Source organism: Terrapene carolina, unplaced genomic scaffold (genome assembly GCF_002925995.2).
Source record: "Terrapene carolina triunguis isolate 2854851 unplaced genomic scaffold, T_m_triunguis-2.0 Scaffold38, whole genome shotgun sequence".
NCBI lineage: Eukaryota > Metazoa > Chordata > Testudines > Emydidae > Terrapene > Terrapene triunguis.
The window spans coordinates 5052231-5077056 of record NW_020664389.1 but is presented as its reverse complement, the minus strand read 5'-3'; the positions used below and the strand labels follow the sequence as shown (position 1 = coordinate 5077056).

The following is a 24826-nucleotide window of genomic DNA, read 5'->3' as shown; positions in this document are numbered from 1 at the left end:
GATCCAGAATCACATCTGCATACTTTTCTGAGATACAGGAGTTTGCTACTGCAATATTTACGGCTATTATTCCAGAGCAAGTACAGCTATGGGATAAGGAGTTGGATTCTGTTGTCGCTTATGTTTCATTAACTACTCTATTGATGAAAAAAGTCCAGTTGCAGAGTCACATTCTGCCCTCACTTATACCCCATGTAACCTTACTGGAAACAAGAGGGTTTATAGGATGTAACAGAGGGTATAATCTGGCCCACAGAATGCACGAAATAGAGCACATGGTGACTTTGAAATCCATGCTTCATTTGCAGCACTGGTCATTAGAAAAAGTAAATCTTTATGGCTCTGAAACTGATTAAATATTGAAAGATAATCAAGAAAGTAGCAACCATTGTGGAGTAAAAACACTGACATTTTGGAGACTGACATCCCTTATGTTATCTGCTGCTGACTGTTCAAGTTCATTGGCATCAAAGCTAGAGAGCCCTTAATTCCTTGCAGGCTAGCTTTAGGTTACAAAATTAATGTATTTGGGAGTCTCATCCTAGTTTATTTCTGTACATGAGAAAACCACTGAACTTTGGCTGTCTCTGATGAAGAGAAATCCCTGACTGGGATAACAGAACTTTTGCATATCAGAAGAGAGGAGACTTTGCAGAACTTTGGGAAACTTTGTAAATTACACTATTCTCTGCTCAATCCATTCTCTGCTCATAAGTACCTTTATCGCATCCACTACATTTGTTCACAATTTTTTTATAAATAGAAAAAGCTCAAAACAAATCACCAGGACACTCTTGCAATCAGAGTATGAAGGGGGGAGGAGGGGAGAGAATAGGACAATGGTTGATTTGAGAGGAGAATGGAAGCAAACGTGGGTTAAGACAAAATATTAAACCACGATAACATGATTATTTTAACCTTCATCATTCCCTTCAATGTAGAGGGATGTTGATGCCACTTATATCTGTAACACTGTAAAACTGATGACATTGTTTTGCCATTTAAATTTGTTGAACCCCATTAAATGCCCCACCAAGGTGTAATTATCTCAAGATAAACTCATCACATCATGCCTTATTACTTAATCATCCACATTCATTTGAAATTTAAGATGTCTTGAGTCATCTAGACTGGGGATAAAAGGGCACCAGATAAATACCGGAAACCCAGTCCCTTACCAGGGAACAAAAAATATCTGTTTATTGAGGCTTTTGAGTGTATGCCAAGCAAAAAGGCATAGTTGGCTTATTCTTGAGGTTATTGGCTTAACTGGCTCTATACTATTGAAAGATGCTTACTTAGTAAAGAATAAAATATCTGGTTGAGCCACCAAGTACATTATCCAACATAGAAGGAAGTGTTAGGAAACTGAAGTTCCTCAAGAGTAGTAGGCTTTCTGCCCAGACCCTGTTTATAGCAAATTATTGGCTTGTCAGCAGTTGGAAAAGCTATTAATTGAATGTTCAATTGTTACGATTTTAAAAACATGACTGGTTAATGAAAACAAAGAACCTTTCTACTCCTTCCTTCAACAATGCTTTATATTTCATAAATTTGATAATTTACTACTTATCAGAAATTAATTCAGTATTAAACACAAAGGCCGCATTAATATTAATATTAATACAGCCTTCACTTGTGCATGCCAAACTTTGCATGTCCCAACACCTGCATGTGCAGTTTTCTAGCACCAACAGCTGCATATATAGTTGCTTTGATCAACTCTATGTGCAAGTGGTAGTTGTCAGTTTGTGTGTATGCAAATAGAAACCATAACATGAAAACTTGTTAAATGTTGGGGGTGTTGCAATATACCTGTACAAAAATTCTGATCTAGAGTTTTTGCTGTGTCATGTGGATCCCAGGCATTACAAAAGAGACCTTGCAGTTTTTTGCAGAAAGACCACTGTGCCTATAGCAACACACAAAACCAGAGAAGTACAGTAGTGTTTAATAATGCTGTGCCATTATAGAGCACTTGAAGCACGTTCTTCCTGAAGTTCAGTGCTTTTAGTACCATGATTTAAAACAACTCACCTCAATTTATTTTTGTCTGGGGATGTTAGTCAGAACTGTTACATTGTTAAACATAGTATTTATTTTCTCCTTTTTATTTGAGAAACTTGAAGAATCCAGGGTTGGGGAGGAAGAAGCCGCGAAAGGGGAGAAATTCATTTTAGAAAAATATTGTCTTTGGGTCAAACTTCAGCCAAGCCTTGCAGAAATAACCACACGCCCCTCTGTTCTAAAGTACAGGAATTTCTCTCCCTCATGCCACTAAAATTTTATCAAATTCAAGTCCTGAAATATTTCATGTATAGAAATTATTCTTCTGTGTAACTCTGTCTCTGCCAGAGGAGCTTAAATCTTATGAGTGTAAAAGTCCCTTGCACATCTAGGGAGATATATTAACTAGAGGGTCACAGGCTTTGTTGCTTCTGTAGGCTGAGCTTGTTGCACACACTTAGGGGCTCCTTGCATTTCTCTTTTTCCCCATAAGCTTCTTGTGTGCCAAACTCCTCTCCCTCTCTATTTCAGGGACCCCCTGCAACTCTACTGCTTTTGTTGTCATGCCAAAGGCTGTATGTCCCTTGATTCTTCCCTATGGCACATGCCACGGGCTCTGTGTACCCCACCCAATACCATTGCCCCCATTCTCTGCCTGTGTTGGGCTCAGTGTTCACCCCCATTTACCCCTGTCCCTCCACCATTCTTTCTTATTTTCTTTCTGTTTGGAAGATGAGTCATTCTGGATGTCAAAATTTAAACTATATTGGGATTGATGGGCTGGACTGAGATGAGGATTGATGTTTGTTTGTGGTTGCCATAAATTGGTTCTTTGATCTGTGGACAATAGGAAAGCTGTTAGAAGATGCTGAGTCTGCAAACTGGATCCCAGAGGCTCCGCATTCGCCCATTTCCCTCTTCTGGTTTTCTGATTTTTATCAAAATCAATAGGGTTCTGCCCATTGGTGCTCACAACATTCCTTGGAATTGATTGGATGCGACATACAAAAGGTAACACTTTAAGAACAAAGAAATTCCATGAAGTTGAGTCTAGGACAGTGGTGGGCAAACTATGGCCCAGGGGCAGCATCCGGTCCTGCAGACGTTTTAATCCAGCCCTCGAGCTCCTGCCGGAGAGCAGGGTCTGGGGCTTCCCCCATTCCGCTCAGCTCCTGGAAGCAGCGGCGTGTCCCCCCTCTGGCTCCTATGCGTAGGGGCAGCCAGGGGGCTCTGCATGCTCCCCAGCACTGCCCCCGCAGCTCCCATTGGCCGGGAACTGTGGTCAATGGGAGCTGCAGGGGCGGTGACTGCGGATGGGACATGCCGCTGCTTCTGGGAGCTGCTTGAGGTAAGCGCCGCCTGGAGCCTGCACCCTGACTCCCTCCCCTGCCCCAGCCCTGATCCCCCTCCTGCCCTTGAACCCCTCTGTTCCAGCCCAGAGCACCCTCAACTCCTCATCCCCAGCTCACACCCCCTCCCGCCCCCAACCCCCAATTTTGTGAACATTCATGGCCTGCCATACAATTTCCATACACAGATGTGGCTCTTGGGCCAAAAAGTTTGCCCATCCCGGTCTAGGATCTCACTTTGCTTAGGCAGTAATAAATACATTTTATGTAATCTTAACTCTTTAATCTCAAAATGGCAACAGTTTGAAAATCTTGGTCTTCCCAGACTCAGCAGCTTTTCATTCAACAGGCCAACACCTTCATTTTCCTTCTCCTGTGCCAGCAGTTGTGTGACCATGGTTGTTACTGCATGCCTCCAGGTTCAGTTGCCACTCACTGTCTGTGTCTCCTGGTGAGTTTCGTAGCCTGCTCACTCTTCCAGGTTCCTCCCATTTGCTTTTTCCTTTTAGTGCCATTGATTTCACTCTGGTAAAATCTTTGACATTAAGCACTCAAATAACGCAATAATTGTCTCTTAAAAACACAACTCGTTAAACTTGAGTATGAATAGTTTATTTTAAATAATCTGATGGGAACTTCCTGAGTAAGCAAACTGAGTATTGAGTTAGAAAAAAATGGACCAGTGGTGACTGTATATTGGCATACTTGAAATGTTTTCACTTATTAAACCCATTTGTGGCAATACACAATGCGTAGGGAGGATTTCAAACACTGGACCTTATGTACCACAAATACACACTGCTGCATAGATTAGAAAACAAAACCAAACCAAAAACTATCAAAAGCAAGAGCCAGTTCCGATAGTAGTTACACTATTCATCTCTGTACACTAATTGTTTGTGAGTAAAGGTCACTAGTGTACCCAGCTAGACCTTTTGAAGATCATGTCACCTTCTTGCCTATTCAAAACTAATCTTTCTGAACAGCAGATGTAGCATTCTTGAGTCTTTGACTGAAACTAATTTTTCAATGCCATTGGCATAACTCTGAGGAGCTGCTTTGCTTATTAACAAAATTAAGAGGTGGTTGTTTTATCCAACAATAATCATATTTGGCTGCGAAGTTTGAGAATAAATTCTGTGCCTCTTACAGGCTTATTTGTAAGGGCTTGGTCCAAAGGTGACTTGATTATGGTGTATAAATACCTTCATGGGGAGAAAACACTGTGTCCTAAAGGGTTCTTTAATCCAGCAGAGAAAGGTATATCCAGAACCAATGGCTGGAATTTAAAGCCAGACAAATTGAAATAAGAAAGAAAACATATTTTTCACAGTGAGGGTGAATAACTATTGGAACAAACTACTAAGGGAAGTGTTGGATTCTTTATCTCTTGAAATGTTCAGATCAAGACTGGATGCCATTCTGGAAGATGTGCTTTAGTCAAACACAAGTTAGTAGGGCCAAATCTGGAGTAACTGGGTGAAATTCTACATATGGCCTGTGTTATATGGGTCAGATCAGATGATCTAATGGTCTCTTCTACTTTAAAATCTATGAATCAATAGTTATCCAGACACCAGCCTCGCTATAGGTATTTCAGTTCAGAACCTTTCGCTCCAAAATCTAAATTCCTACTTAATCAGTCAAAGGATAAACTTTAAAAATGAGTGGGTTCATCATGTTCCAGTAGAAGTCGCTATTCAATAACCACAAGCCACTAGTTCAGTGTTGCAGCACTCTGTAAACTCATAAATCAAAGGAACATCATAAATCAAATGAACAATCAGCCAAAGTAACCAATGAATATGCAAAATTCAAAGTTAGATACCTTGGGCTCTTTCATTTTCAAGGTATTGCACCAAAAGACTTCAGTACACTTAAGAGTAAACAAGCTACAAAATATTTTTCTTGGGGGGACACCATGTATGCTTGGAGAATCAGGAATCAGTATATAGAGAACAATCAGAACAGATGTCCTCGAAGTACATTAGAAAAGGAAGTTTAGATAACATCAGTTTTCATCTATGGGTTCTGTTATCCCCTATTCAGTGGCACAAATTAATTACAGTGAATGTGTATATGATGAAAGGGATAAGTAATAGGTAGTAACTGTTTGTTTAGAGAAAAATGCATATGAACACATGAGAAGTGAAGTACAATTTATAAAAAAATCATATAGTCCTTGAGCTAAAGCCTTTTGAAACCAATTGGAGCATTTCTGTTGACATCAGTGGGCTTGGGATCAGGCACCATATAAACTAAAGCTGTTTGGTGATGTGTAATTACATGTCATCTTTAAAAATACTTTTCATTAGCAAAATTTTTAGAAACAAAGTGTAGATGGGGATTCTCCTTTTTGTTTTCATACTATATGATCAACTTCTGTTCTTAGTACACCAATTAACAGTACATTTTTGTGATGTTCTTAATATTTAGGCTAATAGTACATGTTAATAAACATTTAAAATATTAAAAATATGTTGTCCATTAGCCAGAAAAAGGAAAAAAATACAATTTTGGCAAAGTGTCAGTTGACTTTGACCTTGAAATATTTTGGCAGCCTTTGCTTTTTTAGCAATGGGAATTTATGTCTGGGCTCGATGGAGGGTAGTTTGCAGTGATAAAACTACTGTGTGTTTTGTCGTGTGTCTGTGTGTCTGTGTGTCTGTGTGTCTGTGTGTAAAGAAAATGAGATTTTTCAAGTTTTTATTTTTCACTTAAATATTGACTCTTCCTTTTAATTTTTGTATAAGATGCGGATAACTCAAAGATTTCTTATCAACCTCAGTGAAAAAGGAATGGCTGCAGAAGTCTCCACCTTTCCAAAGAAGTGACTAATGTAATCCTAGATTCACCTAATTAATGGGGATGCCCATTTATTCCAACCTGCTTTCCCCCAATATACCCCAAACTAACCTTTCACCATCGTGGATCACTTGATGATAACCTGTCTGTTCATTCTCTTTGGGGCACCTGCCATTGGCCACTGTCAGAGGACAGGATACTGGGCTTGATGGACCCAGTATGGCCGTTCTTACGTTCATCCTTTATTAGTTGTGATCACTACCAGCACTCTGCAACTGGAAATATAGGAAACTTCCAGTGAGACTGCAGGGTTGCTAAGTGACTACCAACAAATGGGTGAGAAATGCAGAATGACAGATAATTATAAATTGTGGAGCTGTAACTCCATTAAATGGTTTTGGCGATGACAGAAACTGAAATTTTGTTACTTTAAAAAATTTTTTTGAATAACAAGTGGACCAGAACCCTAAATCAATATGCTGCCCACTGGATAACACTCCCAACTGCTTCACTGCTGGCCTCTTTTCTATGCAATTTTTATTAATGTATTTTTTTTTTATCTGCCATCAGTGAAGTGTTCGTACTCCAGTTTTGAATGACCAAGTCTCTCAGTTTGCAGGTGTGGTGCCATATTTGTAAATTGCAAGGCTTTTTGTCTGAATTGGCATGTACAGAATACTAAAATCCATAATGCATCAGGTGTTAGCTTCCTTATCAGCTGAGTGTATCATTTCATAATGGATTTAGCCCCCTCTGGAGTGAGATTTGCAAGCCTGAGACTCTAAATGTTGTTTTAAAAAATAAAAAAATCAATTCAGGAACTGTTTCCAAGCATCACACAGATACTTAAAGTAAAACAAGTTACTTTGCTGTTATTCTTGCTATTGTTTATTACTAGAGTGCTATAGTTGTGTATATTGCTTTACAGGTAAGAAGACATGGTTGCTGCCCCGAAGGGCTTAATATCTAAATTAAATTGAATTTCAACCAAATAACACAGACCTTGGGGAAGCTGGTGAGGAGGAATGCAGTGGGAGAAGGGCCAGTGCTATGTCTAATTTCTGAAGATGTGAGAAAAGAACTGTCATTTTGATATCTACAATCCTTCCTTAGCTGCAGCTTCTATTTGCGATTGGTGTGTAGCTATGGAAATGATTGTAACATCACACTTTCAGTGTATTATTTTGATTCAACAGAAAGTATCCACAGCTATATAAAAGACTGGGAAAATAATGGATACTGACTCTACCGCAGGCCAATCTATCAGGGGAAGGCTAAAAAGAGAAGTTCTTGGGAATGAGTTACAAAGGCTCGGCAGTGAAAGGGGAAATGTAAACAAATTGCCTCACCTCCTTTCCTCTATAACTCCCAAGTTTGTAGCTCTCCATTCTGTCACCCGCCTCCCATCTGCTTTTAACATTGCTTTTAGGCTGGAGTAACCCCTGGCATAGCTGCTTTGTTTGACTTTGCTCTGGCCCTTAAGAACAGGAAAGAAAGTGAAAATGGCACTGCACTGACTCTGGGTTTGACATCATACAGGTACACCTGAGGGTCATCTTTGTACAATGTAATTCCTTCTCTCCTTCCCTCCCGCTGACTTGCAAAGTGGGATTTTCAGCCATGGAAAGTACGATACATTCAGTCCTCTGTCCTTCTAGCAGTCTTGCACAGCTGGCCGTCATTCCCATTAGCCTGACTGCTCTGGGAAGAGTTTCTCTGCTTCACTGGAATGCATAATTTAGCAGTGGGAGGCTGCTAGAGAGAATATACTTCCTCTCCTGAGTAAAGAAGAGTTTCTACTGCTACATACAGTAGGTTGGGAAGCTTACATAAGTTATGTTTGCTGGCAGCTGATAAAATTATTTTTTTTGTGGTGACTGCGATTATAGGGAAAGTAAGAAATAGGCCCCTTACATTTTTATTCATTTGGGAAAAGAAAAAAGGCTGGATGGATTGCCAACGTGGGGGCTCTTATTTGAACTTCAATATCTGATCATTTTTCTTTGATGTTTTTGGTAATTGAATGTTGTGCTGGTTGCTTTCACTAATCCGACTGAAGGAAATTCAACATGTTTAGTTGGAAACTAAACAAGTGTGAGAGGGAGAATGGGAGGAAAAAGAGAGGGAAGGGAAGATTTAGCTTAATAATGTGCTGACTCCTCCCTTAGGTCTTAATCCTGCAAATGCCTATGTATGTAATTACCTTACCTACATCACTAATCTCATTGACTGTGTGTGTATACAATATACACACAAGCATTTTCAGGATTGTGCTTTTGTCTGTGTTTTGGGGACATTCAGCACACGTTGCTCCATATGAGATCATAGTCGTGACTATTCTCTTTGAAGATATCCTTTAAGGAAATTCTGTTTTCATCAAATGTAATTTGGAAAAAGCAGTATCTTGGCCTTGATAAAGACCGTTACACCACTGAACTTAAAAGCAGTAGTAGAGAAGGGACTTTGCAGGAAGCTATAGGTTTGCAGAACCAGTCCTACATTGATGGGTAACTTGATGGAGACCACTTGGGAAACAGGAAGACTTTGGAAAAGGGAAAAATGCTCTTTGTAGAGCATTAGTTACAAAGGAGCAAGTGTTGTGTTTTTCTTTTTCTTTATTTTAATTATCAGGTAGGAGAGGGAGTAGTGAAGACGTTAAGATTAGTGGTGGGAAGCAAAACAAAAGAAGTTAATTTTGAGGAGGAATTTGAATGTGGTTTAGCAGTCCATGCTGGTTTTGTGTCCTCTACAGTAAGATTTATTTTTCATTCTGTTTCACTTTTAATTTTGAGAAAGATAGTTTTGCTTTTCAGATGTGATTGATCTCACTGGAGATGATAAAGATGATCTTCAGAGGGCAATTGCCTTGAGTTTGGAGGAATCAAACAGGGCATTCAGGGAGACTGGAATAACAGATGAGGAACAAGCCATTAGCAGGTAAACAAACAACTTACATAAAGCAGAAATAAAATTTTAAAAGAATCAGATTGGCCTGTGTTGATTTCCCTCCCCCCCCATCTAATAAAGAAGAACTTGTTAATTTTCATCTGTTGTGCTGCTGATACGTCTGGCTTCAGGAGTGTTGCTTTACTGCACTGTATGCTTTCTGTTGAAAAACCAGCCCTCTATTTTTAAGGTAGAAATTAATGGTATATTTCATGGCTGCACATTTGCTTAGATACCTAGGACCAGTTTGGAAGCAGAGACCTTTGATCAATTTTTTCTAAAATCAAACCTAAAACTGAAAGACATTTCTATGGTGTATTTGGGAAAGAGTTGGAAAGCAAAATATGATTGACGCTAGCCACTTCTTTGTATGCTTGCGGTGTTCATTATTACAATAACACTTCCTCACTTCTGTGGCAGGAAAGTATGATTTTGTTAGTGTTCTTAAATTTTAGCAGAAACAAGAGCTACCACATTACAGGTGGCAACATGTTTTTTGTTACAAAACTTGGTTCTGTTTCAGAGGGTCAGAATTCTGAAAAACATTCACAGTTTGGACTGAAATTTTCTAGACTTCATTTTGCCTAAGCTGGAGGGGTGGGAGGAGGGTGTGTGGGTGGTTTTTTACTTTTTAGCAAAAATAATTTTTAAGTGGGAAAATATATTGTGACATCTTTTGTGAACAGCAGTAGAGCTGAAATGACAGAGTCTTGAAAGTTGCAATTAGCTGTGGATATAGTTCTTGCTGAAAAGCTATGCATGGCCTTTCTATGGAGGAAAGTAGCTTTGATTTGACCCAAGGTACAAGTGTTTGAAAGTGAGGTACTGCCCGGTTGCAATAAGTATTTGCAGGGCCGGCTCCAGGCACCAGCTGAGCAAGCTGGTGTTGGGGCGGCAGATTGTTCGAGGCGGCATTCTGCCCAATCCTAGGGCGGCACGGCCCCCTTTTTTTTTTTTTGTTCCACTCCGGCCGCCCTGTAGGGGGCGGCGGCGCGGAGAACCAGAGCGCCCTGCAGGGCAGTCCTCTTCCTTCCCTCCCCGCCGACCGGAGCGGAGCCCTCGCGGCAGGCGCCAGGAGGCGGCGCAGTGGGAGGGGCTGCGTGGCAGCGCCCCTGCTGTAGCCCCGCCCGCTCCCTCCTCTCTCTCCCGCCCGCTCCCTCCCCCAGCCGGTCCCCCTGCACCCACGCTCCGGCCGCGCCGCCGCTTTTTTTTTTTTTTTTTTTTGCTTGGGGTGGCCAAAAAGCCAGAGCCGGCCCTGGTTATTTGGTAATCTTGTTAAGTGTGCACCCAATTGAGGGTGTGCTGTGCATGCCTGTGGTTCCCACAGAAAGTTAAGCTGCTCTAGCTGTTGTTGCTTTATCCTCCAAAATGGCCCTTTACCTTAAGTCTGAGACAAGTTGGAGCTAGGAGGTCCACCACAACAATTGTATTGCTTAGCACATTGTGTTTAGCAAAGTCAGGGATATAATGAAAAGGCTTCTTCTCTGACGTGTAATTTCCCATCTTTCCCTACAATGTTTTTCTTTGAAAAATAGAAGCTGTGCTAATTGCAAAAGTAAACATGCCCATTAAAGATAGTTCTTCCCACACATCTGGAAGGCTATTTAGTGATCAGGGTCCTCATTATTGGACTAGTTTAAAATGTCTTACATTCCTTAGGAAGACAGGAGGGGCTGAGACAAGAGGGAGATTTGCTCCTGATAGTTAGTTAATGTGGTTAGTGATATTGTTCTTCAGGTTTCAGTATATGTATGTTCTGGCATAATTTCTCATAAATTACTATTTTAGTACAAGACAGCCAAAGCTGTTTTTCTCTAATTTCAGCTCTTGTGAACTTTTAGTTAGACTGTTTTCATAATCGTGTTGGAGGGTTAGGTGCATCTTGTGGGGCCATTTCCTTTTTTTGTTTTTTGCTTTGGCCTCTATTCAGGACCTTTTTCTTTTGCTTTTGAAGTGTCTTTTAGATTTAGACCGTTTTCTTTTTACCCGTAGTCCCTTTTCCACACTGCAAAGATTAAAAAGACCACTTTTGGCAATCTTCTGATCTACAAGTAAATACTGCAAATGTTTTTTAGTATTTTTCTCTGGTGGCAGAAACTAGCAAACCAATATGCCATTTTATTTGTATCACGTATACAAGAAGCATATAGGATCTCTCTGGTCAATCCTATACAGCCTCACCAAAATAAAAGGAATAGTGTTTGTTTATAGTAGCAACATGCTTATCTTTTAATTATAGATGTATGTAATGTTAAGTTTGAATCACAAGTCAAATAAAGAAATTTGACACTTAAGGTTTACAGAGATACTATGGTCAATTTATGATAGGATTTTAGGTTTTGTTTTTTTATATGTATAGAAAGCCTAACACAAATAGATTTTTTTTTTTTTTCTTTTTGGATACTAACATTCATTCCTTTACTGTGTGTTGGCAGCTTTGCTCTGTTCTGAAAACCAGAAAGTGAAACTGATTTAAAAAAAAAAAAAAAAAGGAAAAAAGGGCAAAAGCAGTAGCCAGTTTTTGTTTATTAGGCTAAGGGAAAGCAAAAGTGAAATAAAAACTCCAGCGGCAAGAAAGCAAACTGGAAAAAATCAGTTTTAATTATTGAAGGACACGAATCTTTTAATTTGGTATCCTCATTATGGGGAAGATTTTCAAAAGCACAAATGAGAGGTGCCTAATGAGTTTGCTAGGGGTGGAGTTAAGGTTTCTATGGGAACATTATGAATTTATTGATTTGTGTGATCACTATATTTATGAAACATTACAGTAGTTTTGTTTTTTGCATTAAATTGACATTTTTTAGAACTGGTCAATACCAGGTTGAGAGAAGTGCAACCCAAATGCCCATGCATGCACGCAAACTGTTGTCATTGAGGAATATTGATTCTGTTATTTTAAAGTAAAAATGTCTTTCTTCCCTGCTGAATCTCTCCATAAAGCATTTAAGTCCAGTGCATTAACATGACAAAGCTCGCCCAGTTGTTTTCTCTCAAACATTCCTGTGATTATAGGTTTTTATTTTATAGGACATGATATAGCAGCTGCATTGTGGTCCACAAATTACATTTGGCCATAGCTGCCTCTAAAGAAAAGCAAGCTTAGAGTATCCAGAACTCTTAGTCACCTGTCCTGATACTAAAAAGATTCAAATATACTGCTCTTTGAATATTAATGACCTTAAGATTTCTCAGCCCACTAATGTGTTCTGTTATCCAACAGCCAGCTGTCCTTACTAGAATTTCTATAACTTCCTTCCTCATCTGCTATATCATTTAAAACTTGATGGTTTCAAACAAAGTATAAATATATGAGTAAAATAATTAGGATTGTAATAGTATGAGCATGTAAATAACTACCATATTTAATAGCAATGGTAGAAAGGGGTAGAGCCATCCTAGATGTCAAGCTCTTGAACTCTAGAAAGTATTTCCAAATAGGGCCGGGCCTTACCCAGACAGAATTCCCACTGATGATAGTGGGACTTCTGGTTGGCTAAAGAGTGCAAGATTGTACCCAAAGGTCCCTTTACTTGTTAAAATTAAGAAGGTCCTTTTTTCTACACAGTGAGTCATGTCTAAAAATGCACCAAGAGATTCATGAATTGATGCATGTCTTGGTCTTGCTCTTCCAATTAAATAACTACTTTTTTGGTTGTTGGCATCATTCTTGGGAGCCATTTTCTGTTCCATATGCTATGATTTTGAAGAGGGTTGATGATACCCAGAGCCAGAAGTAAGACATCCTCGTCCCAATTATCTTGACAGATCACTTCCACGTGTCAAGGACAATGTGTGAGAGATTCTTTCTCATAAGTCTCACATCATATTACATATATGAGAATGGCCTAGTATCAAACTTCCTTTGCTTAACCTTTGGCAGCAATTTCAATATGACAGTTGGGAGGCTGAGAGGGTTCAATATATCCCATCAAGTAATTTATGTTGAATAGCTGTTTTACTGAGCCATAACTGGTTCTTGCACACTGTAGTTGAGGTTGTGTCCAGAACTATTTCCTTGTCAAAAACTGACTGAGGAATTGAAAAGCTAACTGTCATACTGTGACATGAATTTGTTGAGGCTGATGTTTTAGTCTATGGTTATTGACTATAAAAGCACTATGTTATCTGAGGGCAGATAGTGTTAGGCCTAATCCTCTCCCAGCAGCTGATTCCCTTCTAACTAGGAGAAATTGCCACAAGGCTAGTGAAAGTCAGCGTTAGTAATAAAGCTTTATCTAAACTGAGCTAAGACAGACCTGTAGGTGATCAAACTGATGAACCCTCTACTATTAAAGGAAGAGAGAGAATTCTAAAAAGAAAAATCATTAAAAATGAACTGAATACATAAATGCTATTGGTCTTTGGCTAAACCTGTGGTGTCAGAAGGTAAGTAGGTAAAAGTATTGTAAGTAGGTAAAAACATCAGGGGATGCCAGTTTCACTCACCTGTGCCAGGGAATGGACCCCCATAGATGGGCAGGTGACAGAATTCCACTACTCTGCCCCGGGGGTTCCGCCTGGGCAGACCAGTCTTACAGTCCAGCTGGAGCTCTCTATGAACCCTGCTTGCAAAGGCTGCTTAGGAAATTCACAGTAGGGTACTCTGACTGCCCTTTTCTTGGCCGAGCTGAGCAGATCTCACATGAACGATATTACACATTCTGACAATTGTTGGCCAAAATCAGTTGCAAACCAGAGTTTAGATTGTACTTGCTGATCAAGAAATTGTTTTAAATTGATGTGATATTTGGTTTGAAGTCCTCTTTAAGCCATCATCAAATAGCTGATCTTCTCCCAAAGCGTAGCTGTCACATAACACTGCCAAAGAAATGCCAATGATGGGGGAAGCAAATGTGTTTAAAAAAAAAAAAAAAAAAAAAAAAAAAAACCTGAAAGATAAAGGAAAAATTTTTTTCTCAAGAGGTAATACTGATTTTTGCTAATATGGGAAGTAATTTGTTTTAGTTAATATCCAAATTAAAAGGTAAAATGCCTGCCCTACAGTGCCCTATATAGCGAGATCTCAATGATTTGAGTTCAATGGGGTTCATGAGCTTTTGCTCCAGTTTTTGTTATGCTTCTGTATAAGGGATGAATTCCTTGCATCTGAACGACACATTTCTTACAAGGAATGTAAAGTCTTGAATATGGCAACTACTCCATATGGGAGCAGTTTAAGATTTTCTGGGTAGAGGAGTGGGTTTTTCCTAATCCACAAGGTACACTTGAGCTACAGAAGGCAACGAATCCACTGCACAGGATGTGGAAATGGTGATCCAGAAACATGGATTCCATTATCTGCTTGTCATTGGTATGCTGCATGATCTTGAGTGAGCTAGGTAAATTTCCTTCATTATAGTTTCTCATCAGTCAAATGGTGGTGATATTCTTTCTAAAGCACTGTGATACGTGTGGATGAAAAGTGACTACTGGTAGATTCTCAAACTACTTTTGTTTCCCACTTTGTTGTTGTCTACCTGAACAATGAGAACCCAGTTTTAAAAGACTGGTCTTTGTTGACTTTTTAAAATAGTGGAATTAAAAATTGGTATCCTTTAGTCATGAAAGCTTACCCCATTCATAAACATGACTATGTAATGCCATTTATTGTGGAAAATCAGCTACAGTACTGCATTTGCAAATAAAGTACCATCTTATTTTCCAAGGCGCGTTGTGGCACATAAAAACAAGTGTTTGAGTCAAGAATAAATCTGATAAGTTACTAAATGATTAGTTATTATTTCTGTATTAATATTTGTAGGTGTAACTACATATTATACCGTTATCTTACTGTATTATTGTTTTTCTTTTAATTTTTTCATTTCTCTTTCTGCTTTCTAAGAGTTCTAGAAGCCAGTATAGCAGAAAATAAAGCAAGTTTGAAAAGGACACATCCAGAAGTATGGAGTGATTCTCCAAACCCCTATGATCGAAAAAGGCAAGACAGTTGTCCGGTTGGATTAAAGAATGTTGGCAACACGTGCTGGTTTAGTGCTGTTATTCAGGTAAGTGCGTTTGCTGATTAGCTGTACTTTCTGTTGTAATATAATTTTTACAAAATTAATTGGTGATGATGGACAGTATCTAAACTTAAAGCTAAGGAATAAGAGATATTTCAGCATTATCTGTTTACTATGTGCCTATAAATGTTCATACTGGTTTTAGTACGGTATGTATAGTGGATTACCGATCTGATTTGGTGAGGTGTCGAATTAAGTCACAAAACTTGTTAATTAACGACGAAGGGCATGATTTTTCAAAGGTAATGAGGGCCTGTAGCTCACACTTTGGCAGCTGCTGGTGCTCAAAGTATTTGAAAATCAAGGAATAAATATTTTAAATAAAATGTTATGTGCAAATGACTTAGAGGTGGGAGGAGGAGAAGTGGCTGACTAACCTTTGTTGTTGCAGTTCTACTGATTAGGATGGTTCAGTACCACCACCCAACAATGAACTGTTCGTAGGGTAGCCACAAAGTTGGGGTAAGAGGCAGAGAGAAGATCTTTGGAAAAGTGGAAAAAAGGCCAGTGCAGCCTCAGTCATTCTGTCTTGGGTTAGTCTGGCTAGCCCAGCTAATATACGCATACTGTTGTACTGGGTAAAGTGTTTGTATGTACAGCTGGTATGAAGACTTTATTATTAGTTTGATATAATTATGTATACAAAATGATTTTCACTTTCACAAGGGGAAAAGAATTCAAGTTCCTTGATCAGGAATTGAGATTTTTGCTCATTTCATTTTTAACTCCAAAAAGCAGTAAAAGCAGTTTTCAGTAGCCAGAATTGGTATACCAGGTTTACGTTTGAGTGGAGTCATTTAGAGTAAGCTATTAAGAAATAGGTTAAATGTGTGAAGTAAATTAGACTGTAGATAATTTCTCAAGGGAAGCAAAATCTCATCACTGAAAATGATCAAGGCAAGATTAGAATAGGAATGAATTGTATTCCTGTAGAAATCTGTCAGTACTGGCCTGTGGTGATTGAAGGAGATAGACTACATGACCTAAAAGACCTTTTGCTAGCCTAAATAATCATGAATTTATACAGATAGGGCCAAATTCTTCCATACTCACTGTAATACCTTATTGCTCGAGCAGTCCTGCTTAGTTCAGAACTATCTGAGAAGTAAAGTACTACTCAAGGTGAATAAGTATACCACAGCGTGTCACTGAACTAGTAAAATGTTGTGTTTAGACTAATATCAAATATTCTTTATGCATAATGCTTATGAAGCCTTAAATTTTTTTTTTACTAAATGACTCTAAAGGGACAATCAGTCCACCTGTAAATGATTCTGTGGATATCTTGAAAATATGTATCTATTAGCTGTTGAATATTCTGAAAATAACTGAGATCTAATTGGGAGAGAGATGTTTCTTAAACAGTATACAGTATGCAAAGTATAATTAAGTTGTAAGACCACTTCTGCATCTTAAGACGTTAAACTAGATCATAGAATCATAGAATATCAGGGTTGGAAGGGATCTCAGGAGGTCATCTAGTCCAACCCCCTGCTTAAAGCAGAACCAACCCCAACTAAATCATCCCAGCCAGGGCTTTGTCCAGCCAGGCCTTAAAAACCTCTAAGGATCCACCACCTCCCTAGGTAACCTATTCCAGTGCTTTACCACCCTCCTAGTGAAATAGTTTTTCCTAATATCCAATCTAGACTTCCCCCACTGCAACTTGAATATTTCTTTTTATCTCAGTTTTTGATGAATTTCTATTGTACAGATACTGTCAGGCTAAATAGTATTGTGTTTTAAATAAACTATTTATATTAGCAGAGCTGCAGATAACACCTCAGTCTGTAAAACTAAAAGAATTAAAAAAATTCCACCAAACTATTCTATTATTCATCATCTGTTTTGTTTCAGAGTAGCAGCCGTGTTAGTCTGTATCCGCAAAAAGAACAGGAGTACTTGTGGCACCTTAGAGACTAACAAATTTATTAGAGCATAAGCTTTCGTGGGCTACAGCCCACTTCTTTGGATGCATATAGAGTGCATCTGTTTTGTGTGTGTGCTTCTCTGTTTGATTGGTGAAAATGGGCCAGTTAGTTTCAAATTTGTTTAGTCATTGTGTTCTTCCCAGGGTCTCATGCAATAGCAAAACGTTGAAAGGCCTGAGTTTTATGTATCTAGCTAAGTTTTTATTAACACCTAATTTTCACAGATACAGTCCAGTGCCCCCTCTTGGTCACTCACCAGATTGTTTTTAGAGGAATCCTGCTGCTGATCCCTGAGCGTTTAAAGCTTCTGGATTCTGAACAGAGTCCAGGCATTGCCCTAGTCGTGGGGTCCCTAAGCATATTCTTTGGTTGCAGACCCTCTGTCTAGCATCCTATCCTACAAACTGCCTTGCCCCTTGAATCACTGTTGGTCCTTCAAACTCACCCTATCGCTTAAGCACACTCCATCCCAGAACTCCACCTGATGGCATGAGCCTTCTGGTTTACTTCTTCAAGGGCCGTAACAGAGACACTTTGTCCAGAATTTTAACGTTATTGCTCTTACTTGACCCTATGAGAAATACACAGACCTAACAAAAATAATTAACATACGCACATTCCTTCCTCAGTTTCCTCACCCATCCAGGGCATTCTTTTGGCAGGTGTCAGGGTTGTCTGGGGCTGTCCAATGTCCTTCTGTTGCAGTGTATTACTTGGGGGGTTGTGACGGTCAAGACTGTAACAGGCTACAAAAAAGAACTAGATAAATTCATGGAGGGGAGGGGAGGTCCATCAATGGCTATTAGCCAGGATGGCAGGGATGGTGTTCCTATCCTCTGTTTGCCAGAAGCTGGGAATTGGTGACGGGATGGATCACTTAATGATTACCTGGTCTGTTCATTCCCTCTGGGGCACCTGGCATTGGTCACTGTCTGAAGACAGGGTACTGGGCTAGATGAACCTTTGGTCTGATCCAGTATGGCCGTTCTTATGAAACTTGGAGCCTTCTTCCCCAGCTCAGCTTCTCTGATCTTGCTCAGTTCAAGTCCTTCCCTTCTCTTCCCCAAACTTCCTGCAAGATCTTTTATAACTTCCTGATTAGTCACCAGTTTGTTGGTCTTGCTTGATAACCTTCCACTGCTCCAAACCCTCAAGCCCCATGCAGACCAACTTGGTCAAACTGGTTTTCCATGGTAGGCGCTCTCCTTAGCAGAACTAGTGGTGGTCAGAGTACAGTCATTAAGGTTAAATACTCCACATTGTCCTCAGTCTGGTGCGTGGCTGTTGCTGGTCCTGCCAGCAATAATGGCATCCACATTTATAGGGGCATTCAGCGAGAGCAATTTTCATAGCAAAAATTTTATAACAACTTCCTAATATCAACCAGAATTCACAAATAGTACAAGCAAAATCCCCAAATCATCATAGCAACACTGTAGATTAAAAAAAAAAAAAAAAAAGCCCAACACTCTTGAAAACATTTACCTTGATAAAATGTTAATTTTACCCAAAACTCAAATTGTGAGAGAAACTTGACTCGGTAGTTCTTTAATTTGTTGCTTTGCCATTATCTCATTCACAGATTTCTGTCAGATTTTCAAAAAGATTGACTTTGGCATTCTTATAAATGTTTTTTTCTAATTTGATACAAAAACTCAAATGTATAGTCTAGGTTTTGGTCCATCAGCCAATGGAAACACAGAACTGTGACTAGAGAGTTTAGAAGTTTATGCTAGACCTATGATCTCATGTTAATTGCACTTAATTTGCTACTTTATACCTTGAAGCTGGATTATAAAAGGACTAGCCAGTTTTTTTTATGGTCACTACTTGTATTGTGTGAAATTCTGTAGCATTCACAATTACAATATTACACCTTGATAAATGGTATATTTACTGTTGTTCATAACTAGAAAATTTAATCGAAATAAAATTATTCTTCTCGTGTATGTTTTCATAGTCTTTTTGATTGAAAATGTAGGTTATTTATGTTTTGCCTGTCAACTAGAGAGAATTATGTTTCAGACAACCATACTAGTATAGTACGTGTAGGTTAATTTTGGACATTATCTAATTCAATATTTATTTAACCACAGGATGGATAGACTCCTTGGGTTGCATCAACTATAAAAATATTTCAGGCCTTTTTTAGGATCATTCTGAAACCTGATTAGAGGTCAGCAATATCTAGTGTTGCCTACGTGAGTCACAATAATATACTATGCAACACAGTCCAAAACAAAATGAAAATAAATACAAAAACTAGTGGTGCATTTTTCTGTTTAGAATATACTGTTCAGCACTATAGCAAAGCTTACAAAATATACATTTAACATTTCAATGTACACAATCTCATGCAATATTGCTCGGCTTCTACTTGTCAATTTCTCTGCCAATTTTGATTTGAACATGTGATCATTGACTAGTTCCAGTTTCATTTGAGGAGTGTCTTAGAGCAGTCATTTAGAGAGAGTGGCAGCAAAAAACCTGTTACAAGAAGCAAACGTTTCTAGAAATGGCATGTGTGTTGTGTTGAAGCATGTCTTTTTTTTTTTTTTTCCTGTGAGAATAAGGAAGGGGAGTTCTCAATTTTTATTTGAAGACCAAACTTCAGTTAAAAATAAACTCCTGTAAACAAAATTAAATTAAGTAATTTTTAATAATGTACCATAACTTTAAAATAAATTCAGAAAGCTATTTAAGGATCTCATATCAAAATAGAATACATGTTTAGATTATCTCTAAAGACTACAAATGAATCCATTTTAAAACAGTGGTTGTAAAATGAGTTTTCCCTTCACGTACTTGCCAAGACATTAGTTCAAACCCTCAGGGATTCTTCCTACACTTAAGAGAATCACTAACATCAGAAGTATTAAGAAATGTATATGGATGCCTTTGTACAAGTTTAGAAGTATTAACTTGGTAGGAGAAGTGCAGAAACTTGAGAGCTTAGAGTATGTTTTTAAAACATTAATAATTGTAGGTGTACAGATGTATTCTGTTAATGACTTAATATCCTAAGTTACTCATATAAATGCTAAATAATATCTTTGTGGTGGCTAATATTTGTATTCTGGTAGAACCTAGGGGTGACAGTCAGGATAGGGGCCCCATTATCCTAGATGCTATACAAACACATAGGAAAACTAGGTCCCTGGCCCAGTCTACAACCTCTACGGCCCTGATCTTGCAAATGCTTATGAATGAGTAGTCCCACTGAGCTCAGTGGGTCATTCTTCTATGTAAAGTTGAGCATGTGCCTAAGTGTTTGCAGAATTAGGGCATAATTTAAGAAAGAGTGGTTCTAATAAATACTAGGAAGGAAAGTGGAGGGGTGGAGAGGTTAAGGGTACAATGATACAGAGTATCAGTGGTTGCTATTATTGGGTCCATAGGCTAGCTGTGTGTGCAATGTGTTGATTCTGAGGCATTTAATTTACATATTACACACAGACACAACCCTACGTTAATCATTGTGTCAGAGCAGCAATGAATAATGTGTAGTAAATAAGTCTTACATGTGTACGACGTTCAGTGTTCACAAAACAACATACTCAATAGCTGCTCACTCAGCAAGCACCATCCAGCCTCTGTGGTGAATCAGAGAGGGTCCTACACACAAAATAGTGTATGAACATATGTCACGGGTACCAGGTGAGCTGCACGTTAGACAATGTGTGTATTTTTTTTTTTTTTTTTTTTACTTTCCGTTCTGAAGCTTTCTCCTAGCTTTGAGAATATTGGGATATGGGTGTTAGAATTTACTGTCAGTTTTTATTGTTTGCCAAAACTATGGGTTACAATAAATTCTTCTGATACAGTTCCAAATTATATTTATCTCACTCCTCTTTGAATTACATCAGTGTTCTTGTTTTGGGGTGGGTTTAATTAGATGGGGAAAAGCTAAATGGAAAGAAAAGGGAAGGGAGAAGGGGACTTGAAGAGGAGGGGAGAGTGGGACAGGACAAGGGAGGAGAGGGTAAGAGGGATAGGTGTGCAGTGAAGCTGAGGTAAAGACTGTGAGGGAGAAGTTCAGGAAAAAACTGTCAATTAGCACTGTCTCTGAGCAAAGTTGTCCATACTATCAACAACGTACATCACCAGACACTTGGTTAAACCCATTATTTCCATTTGGAGTTTGAATCTGTTTTGTTTCTCAGCCAAATTCTACTTTAATAGCGTAAACTTTATGTCCCTGTGGAGTCAGACCTTAAAATACTATTTTTAAATGTAATAGTAGCCGTAAGACTTACTGGCTTACCAATTCTTTGTTTTTGACCATTCTTACCTCTTTCTAGTTTCTAGTGTTCCACTGTGATAGTGTTCTTCTCTGGGGGCTATTCCTTCCTTCATGCCTAAGGCAACTCTGTTTCATCTTTAGCAGGAGATATTGCCTAGCTTTTTTCCCTGTCTTGTCGCATGTTCTAGAAGTTATTTAAAAAAAAAAAATAATGCTAAAGATTTTTGGTCATCTGAGCAATTAATTATCATGTGAGAGGGCTTCCCACTAACCCAGCCTCACTTCTTCTCATAAACAATAACACTGCTCTACAGCCAAAATGCTTCTGAAATAAATGTAGTCGAACTTTACTAATTCTGGGTCACTGAGAACGAAAATGATGCTTAAAATTGTTGATTGGCTCTAGTTTTCAAGATATGCTATTGGGTCAGTATATACGACCCTTGACTTGGGAATGGCGGAGGATAAGTGAGTTATAAAGGGAAGGGATCTCAATTTAAACCAGAAATGACTAAAATACATCTTTGACTGGATCTATGAATAAATCTATGACTGGGTTTGGACAGTACTTGCTTTTTAGGCAAAACAATGAATGATGCAATCTGAAGCTGGTATTGCGTCATACATGATATGAATTGCATCATGTTATTCCTAGAAGTCATGGATGATGCAATCATAACGAAGCTTACATCACTCTGCTGAACAAATTGCCCTATATCAGTTCTAGAAATCATAGTGTCGTGCTCTCTTATTTGTCAGTGTTTGATTTTGCAAAGGGGCACATTTCTGTTTAGCCAAAGAGAGCAGAGATGCCTCGTACTTGTGTGAACAGTGCAGATAACTTCTGCTATGTTTGTGGTGAAGTGACTTTTGCACCACAAAAGCGCAGTATAACCACTATGGTTAAGAAAGCCTATCACCTTTCTTTTGGCTGCAAAATTGGAGATCAGGACAAGAGGTGGGCCCCACACATATGCTGCAACACTTGTGCAACAAATCTTCGCCAGTGGTTGAACAGGAAAAGGAAATCTATGCCTTTTGCCGTGCCAATGATTTGGAGAGAGCCAACAGATAATACCAGCAATTGTTACTTCTGCATGGTGCCTCCAGTTGGGAAAGGTGTGTCAAAGAAGAAAAAGTGGACTGTGCATTATCCAAACATTCCATCAGCTATACGCCCAGTACCCCCCGGAGAAGGACTGCCGGTTCCCGATGCACCAGAATCATTCTCACTTGAGTCAGACGAGGAAGAGGATGAAACTTCTGGTCCTGAACCATCAATTTCACAGGACCCACATTTTCTCCCATCCTCCTCCTCTGAACCACACCTCATAACACAAGGTGAACTGAATGACCTTGTCAGGGATTTGGAACTACCCAAGAGTAAGGCAGAGCTGTTGGGCTCCAGACTACAGCAGTGGAATCTCCTGGCAGGTGATGTTAGGGTTTCCATGTTCCGTGACCGTCAAAAGGATCTTGTCCCATTCTTCTTCATGGAAGGTGATCTTGTAGCCTGCAACAACATCGATGGTGTGATGGCAGCCCTCAACATAGTTCACGATCCAGATGAGTAGAGACTGTTCATTGATTCATCCAAGACGAGTCTTAAAGCTGTTTTACTGCATAATGGCAATGTTTTGCCATCAATTCCAGTTGGTCATGCAGTCCATATGAAGGAAACCTATGACAACATGAAACAACTTTTGAGGTGCATGAACTGTGACCAACATCAGTGGCAGCTTTGTGGCGATTTGAAGGTTGTTGCTCTCTTGCTTTGTCTGCAGACTGGATCCACAAAGTACTGCTGTTTTCTCTGCGAATGGGATAGTCGTGCAAGAGATTCCCACTACATCAAGAAAGATTGGCCACTCCGACAGTCATTGGAGCCTGGGAGGAAAAGTGTTCAGCATCCACCACTTGTTGAATCAAGGAAGATTTTGTTACCACCCTTACACATCAAGCTGGGTCTGATGAAGAACTTTGTCAAGGCCATTGACAAAACACAAGCAGCTTTCAAGTACCTCTGTGGAAAATTTCCAAGGTTAAGTGAAGCTAAGATAAAGGAAGGTGTCTTTGTTAATCCTCAGATTCGTGAACTTCTTCGAGATGATGCATTTGACCATGCACTGCGTGGCAAGGAAAAGACGGCATGGAAAGCCTTCCAGTTAGTGGCAATAAAGTTTCTCGGAAACAACAAGGCAGACAACTACAGGTTGTTGGTGGAAAACCTCCTCAAGGCATACAAAAGTCTTGGTTGCAACATGTCACTAAAGATACATTTTTTGCACTCTCATCTAGATTTTTTTCCACCGAACTGCGGAGCAGTGAGCGACGAGCACGGCGAGCGATTTCACCAGGACATTGCAACAATGGAGAAACGCTATCAGGGCAAATGGAGCCCATCAATACTTGCAGACTATTGCTGGACAGTGACAAGAGATGCTCCATTTAATGAATACAAGAGACAAGCCAAGAAGCGCAGAGTAGACACTGAATAGGACTAAACTATGTACAGAATAGTTTTTTGCCTTTTGTTTCATAATAAATTTTATTTATATAACCCTTCTGCTGATTTTTAAAGTGTTACATAAACAGGACAGGTGAAATATTATCATGTAAAGCAACCATAAACACATGAAAAGACCTAGGTTTACAATTTATGATTAAAACTCTACTATCTACACAATATACATAGACATAAAATGTAAAAACGTAAATATCTTAGAAACAGTAGCCAATCAGTTGTTTTAATTGTCATATTTGAATTCAGCACATCAAAATACATAATAGCACATTTTATCTCTGAAGCAGACGACTTCTCAAAAATTATAGACCAGTGTAATTAATACTGCCTGTGCTACCATTTGTCTAATAGTACAATTATGTGTGTCCATACTGGAGCATGTGTGAGTGATGCCAGAGTGCTGCCTTATAATTACGTGTCAGTGTGGAGTGTCCTGTTAGTAGCTCTTGCCAAAAATCCTGTTTGCTCGTAGTGCTCACTTGTAACAGTGCTCTCTGGTTTTCTGTTTTAGGTTTTCTTGGTATGGGTATGCTTGACCCTTCTTCGTGCTAGATTTTATTTTGCTTCTCTAGTTCAGTTTGGCTTGTACTTATTTAATGTGTCCTCCTAAAGAAGCAGAAGAAATTCAAACTTTGTTGCCAACTCTGTTTGCTTCTCAACTACTTTCCATGTGTCCCCTATATCTTTCATGCTTTGAACTCTCAGTAGCTTCTTTACTGCTCAGAGACTTATAAGTGTTTGTGTATTTTTCACTGTGATAAGTATGACAATATCCTACAATTTTCTGGACAAATAGTTTTGAATTATATTAAAATATCTAAGGAGATCATTGTATTAAAAATGTGAATGGGTTTATGTATTATCATGGGATGGTATGTGACTTCTTATACGGGGGAGACAGGACTAATGTAAACACTGGGAAGTTTTGTGTGGTTCAAAGGACTCTTGTTTTGAAACACTGAACCAAACAAGATTGAATTTTTCGTTGAGTGGTTTTT

At 39.0% G+C, this 24826-nt stretch overlaps 1 protein-coding gene across 3 annotated transcripts in view; it reads left to right on the top strand.

Moving 5' to 3' along the window:
- The window catches only part of USP25 (ubiquitin specific peptidase 25), a 137855-nt gene that overhangs the window by 37306 nt on the left and 75723 nt on the right, over window positions 1-24826 (top strand). For all 3 annotated transcript variants that reach the window (XM_024210390.2, XM_024210389.2, XM_024210388.2), the window contains exons 4-5: window positions 8975-9098; window positions 14953-15115. In XM_024210390.2, coding sequence (XP_024066158.1) covers window positions 8975-9098; window positions 14953-15115 — 287 coding nt within the window. The remainder of the gene's footprint in view (window positions 1-8974; window positions 9099-14952; window positions 15116-24826) is intronic.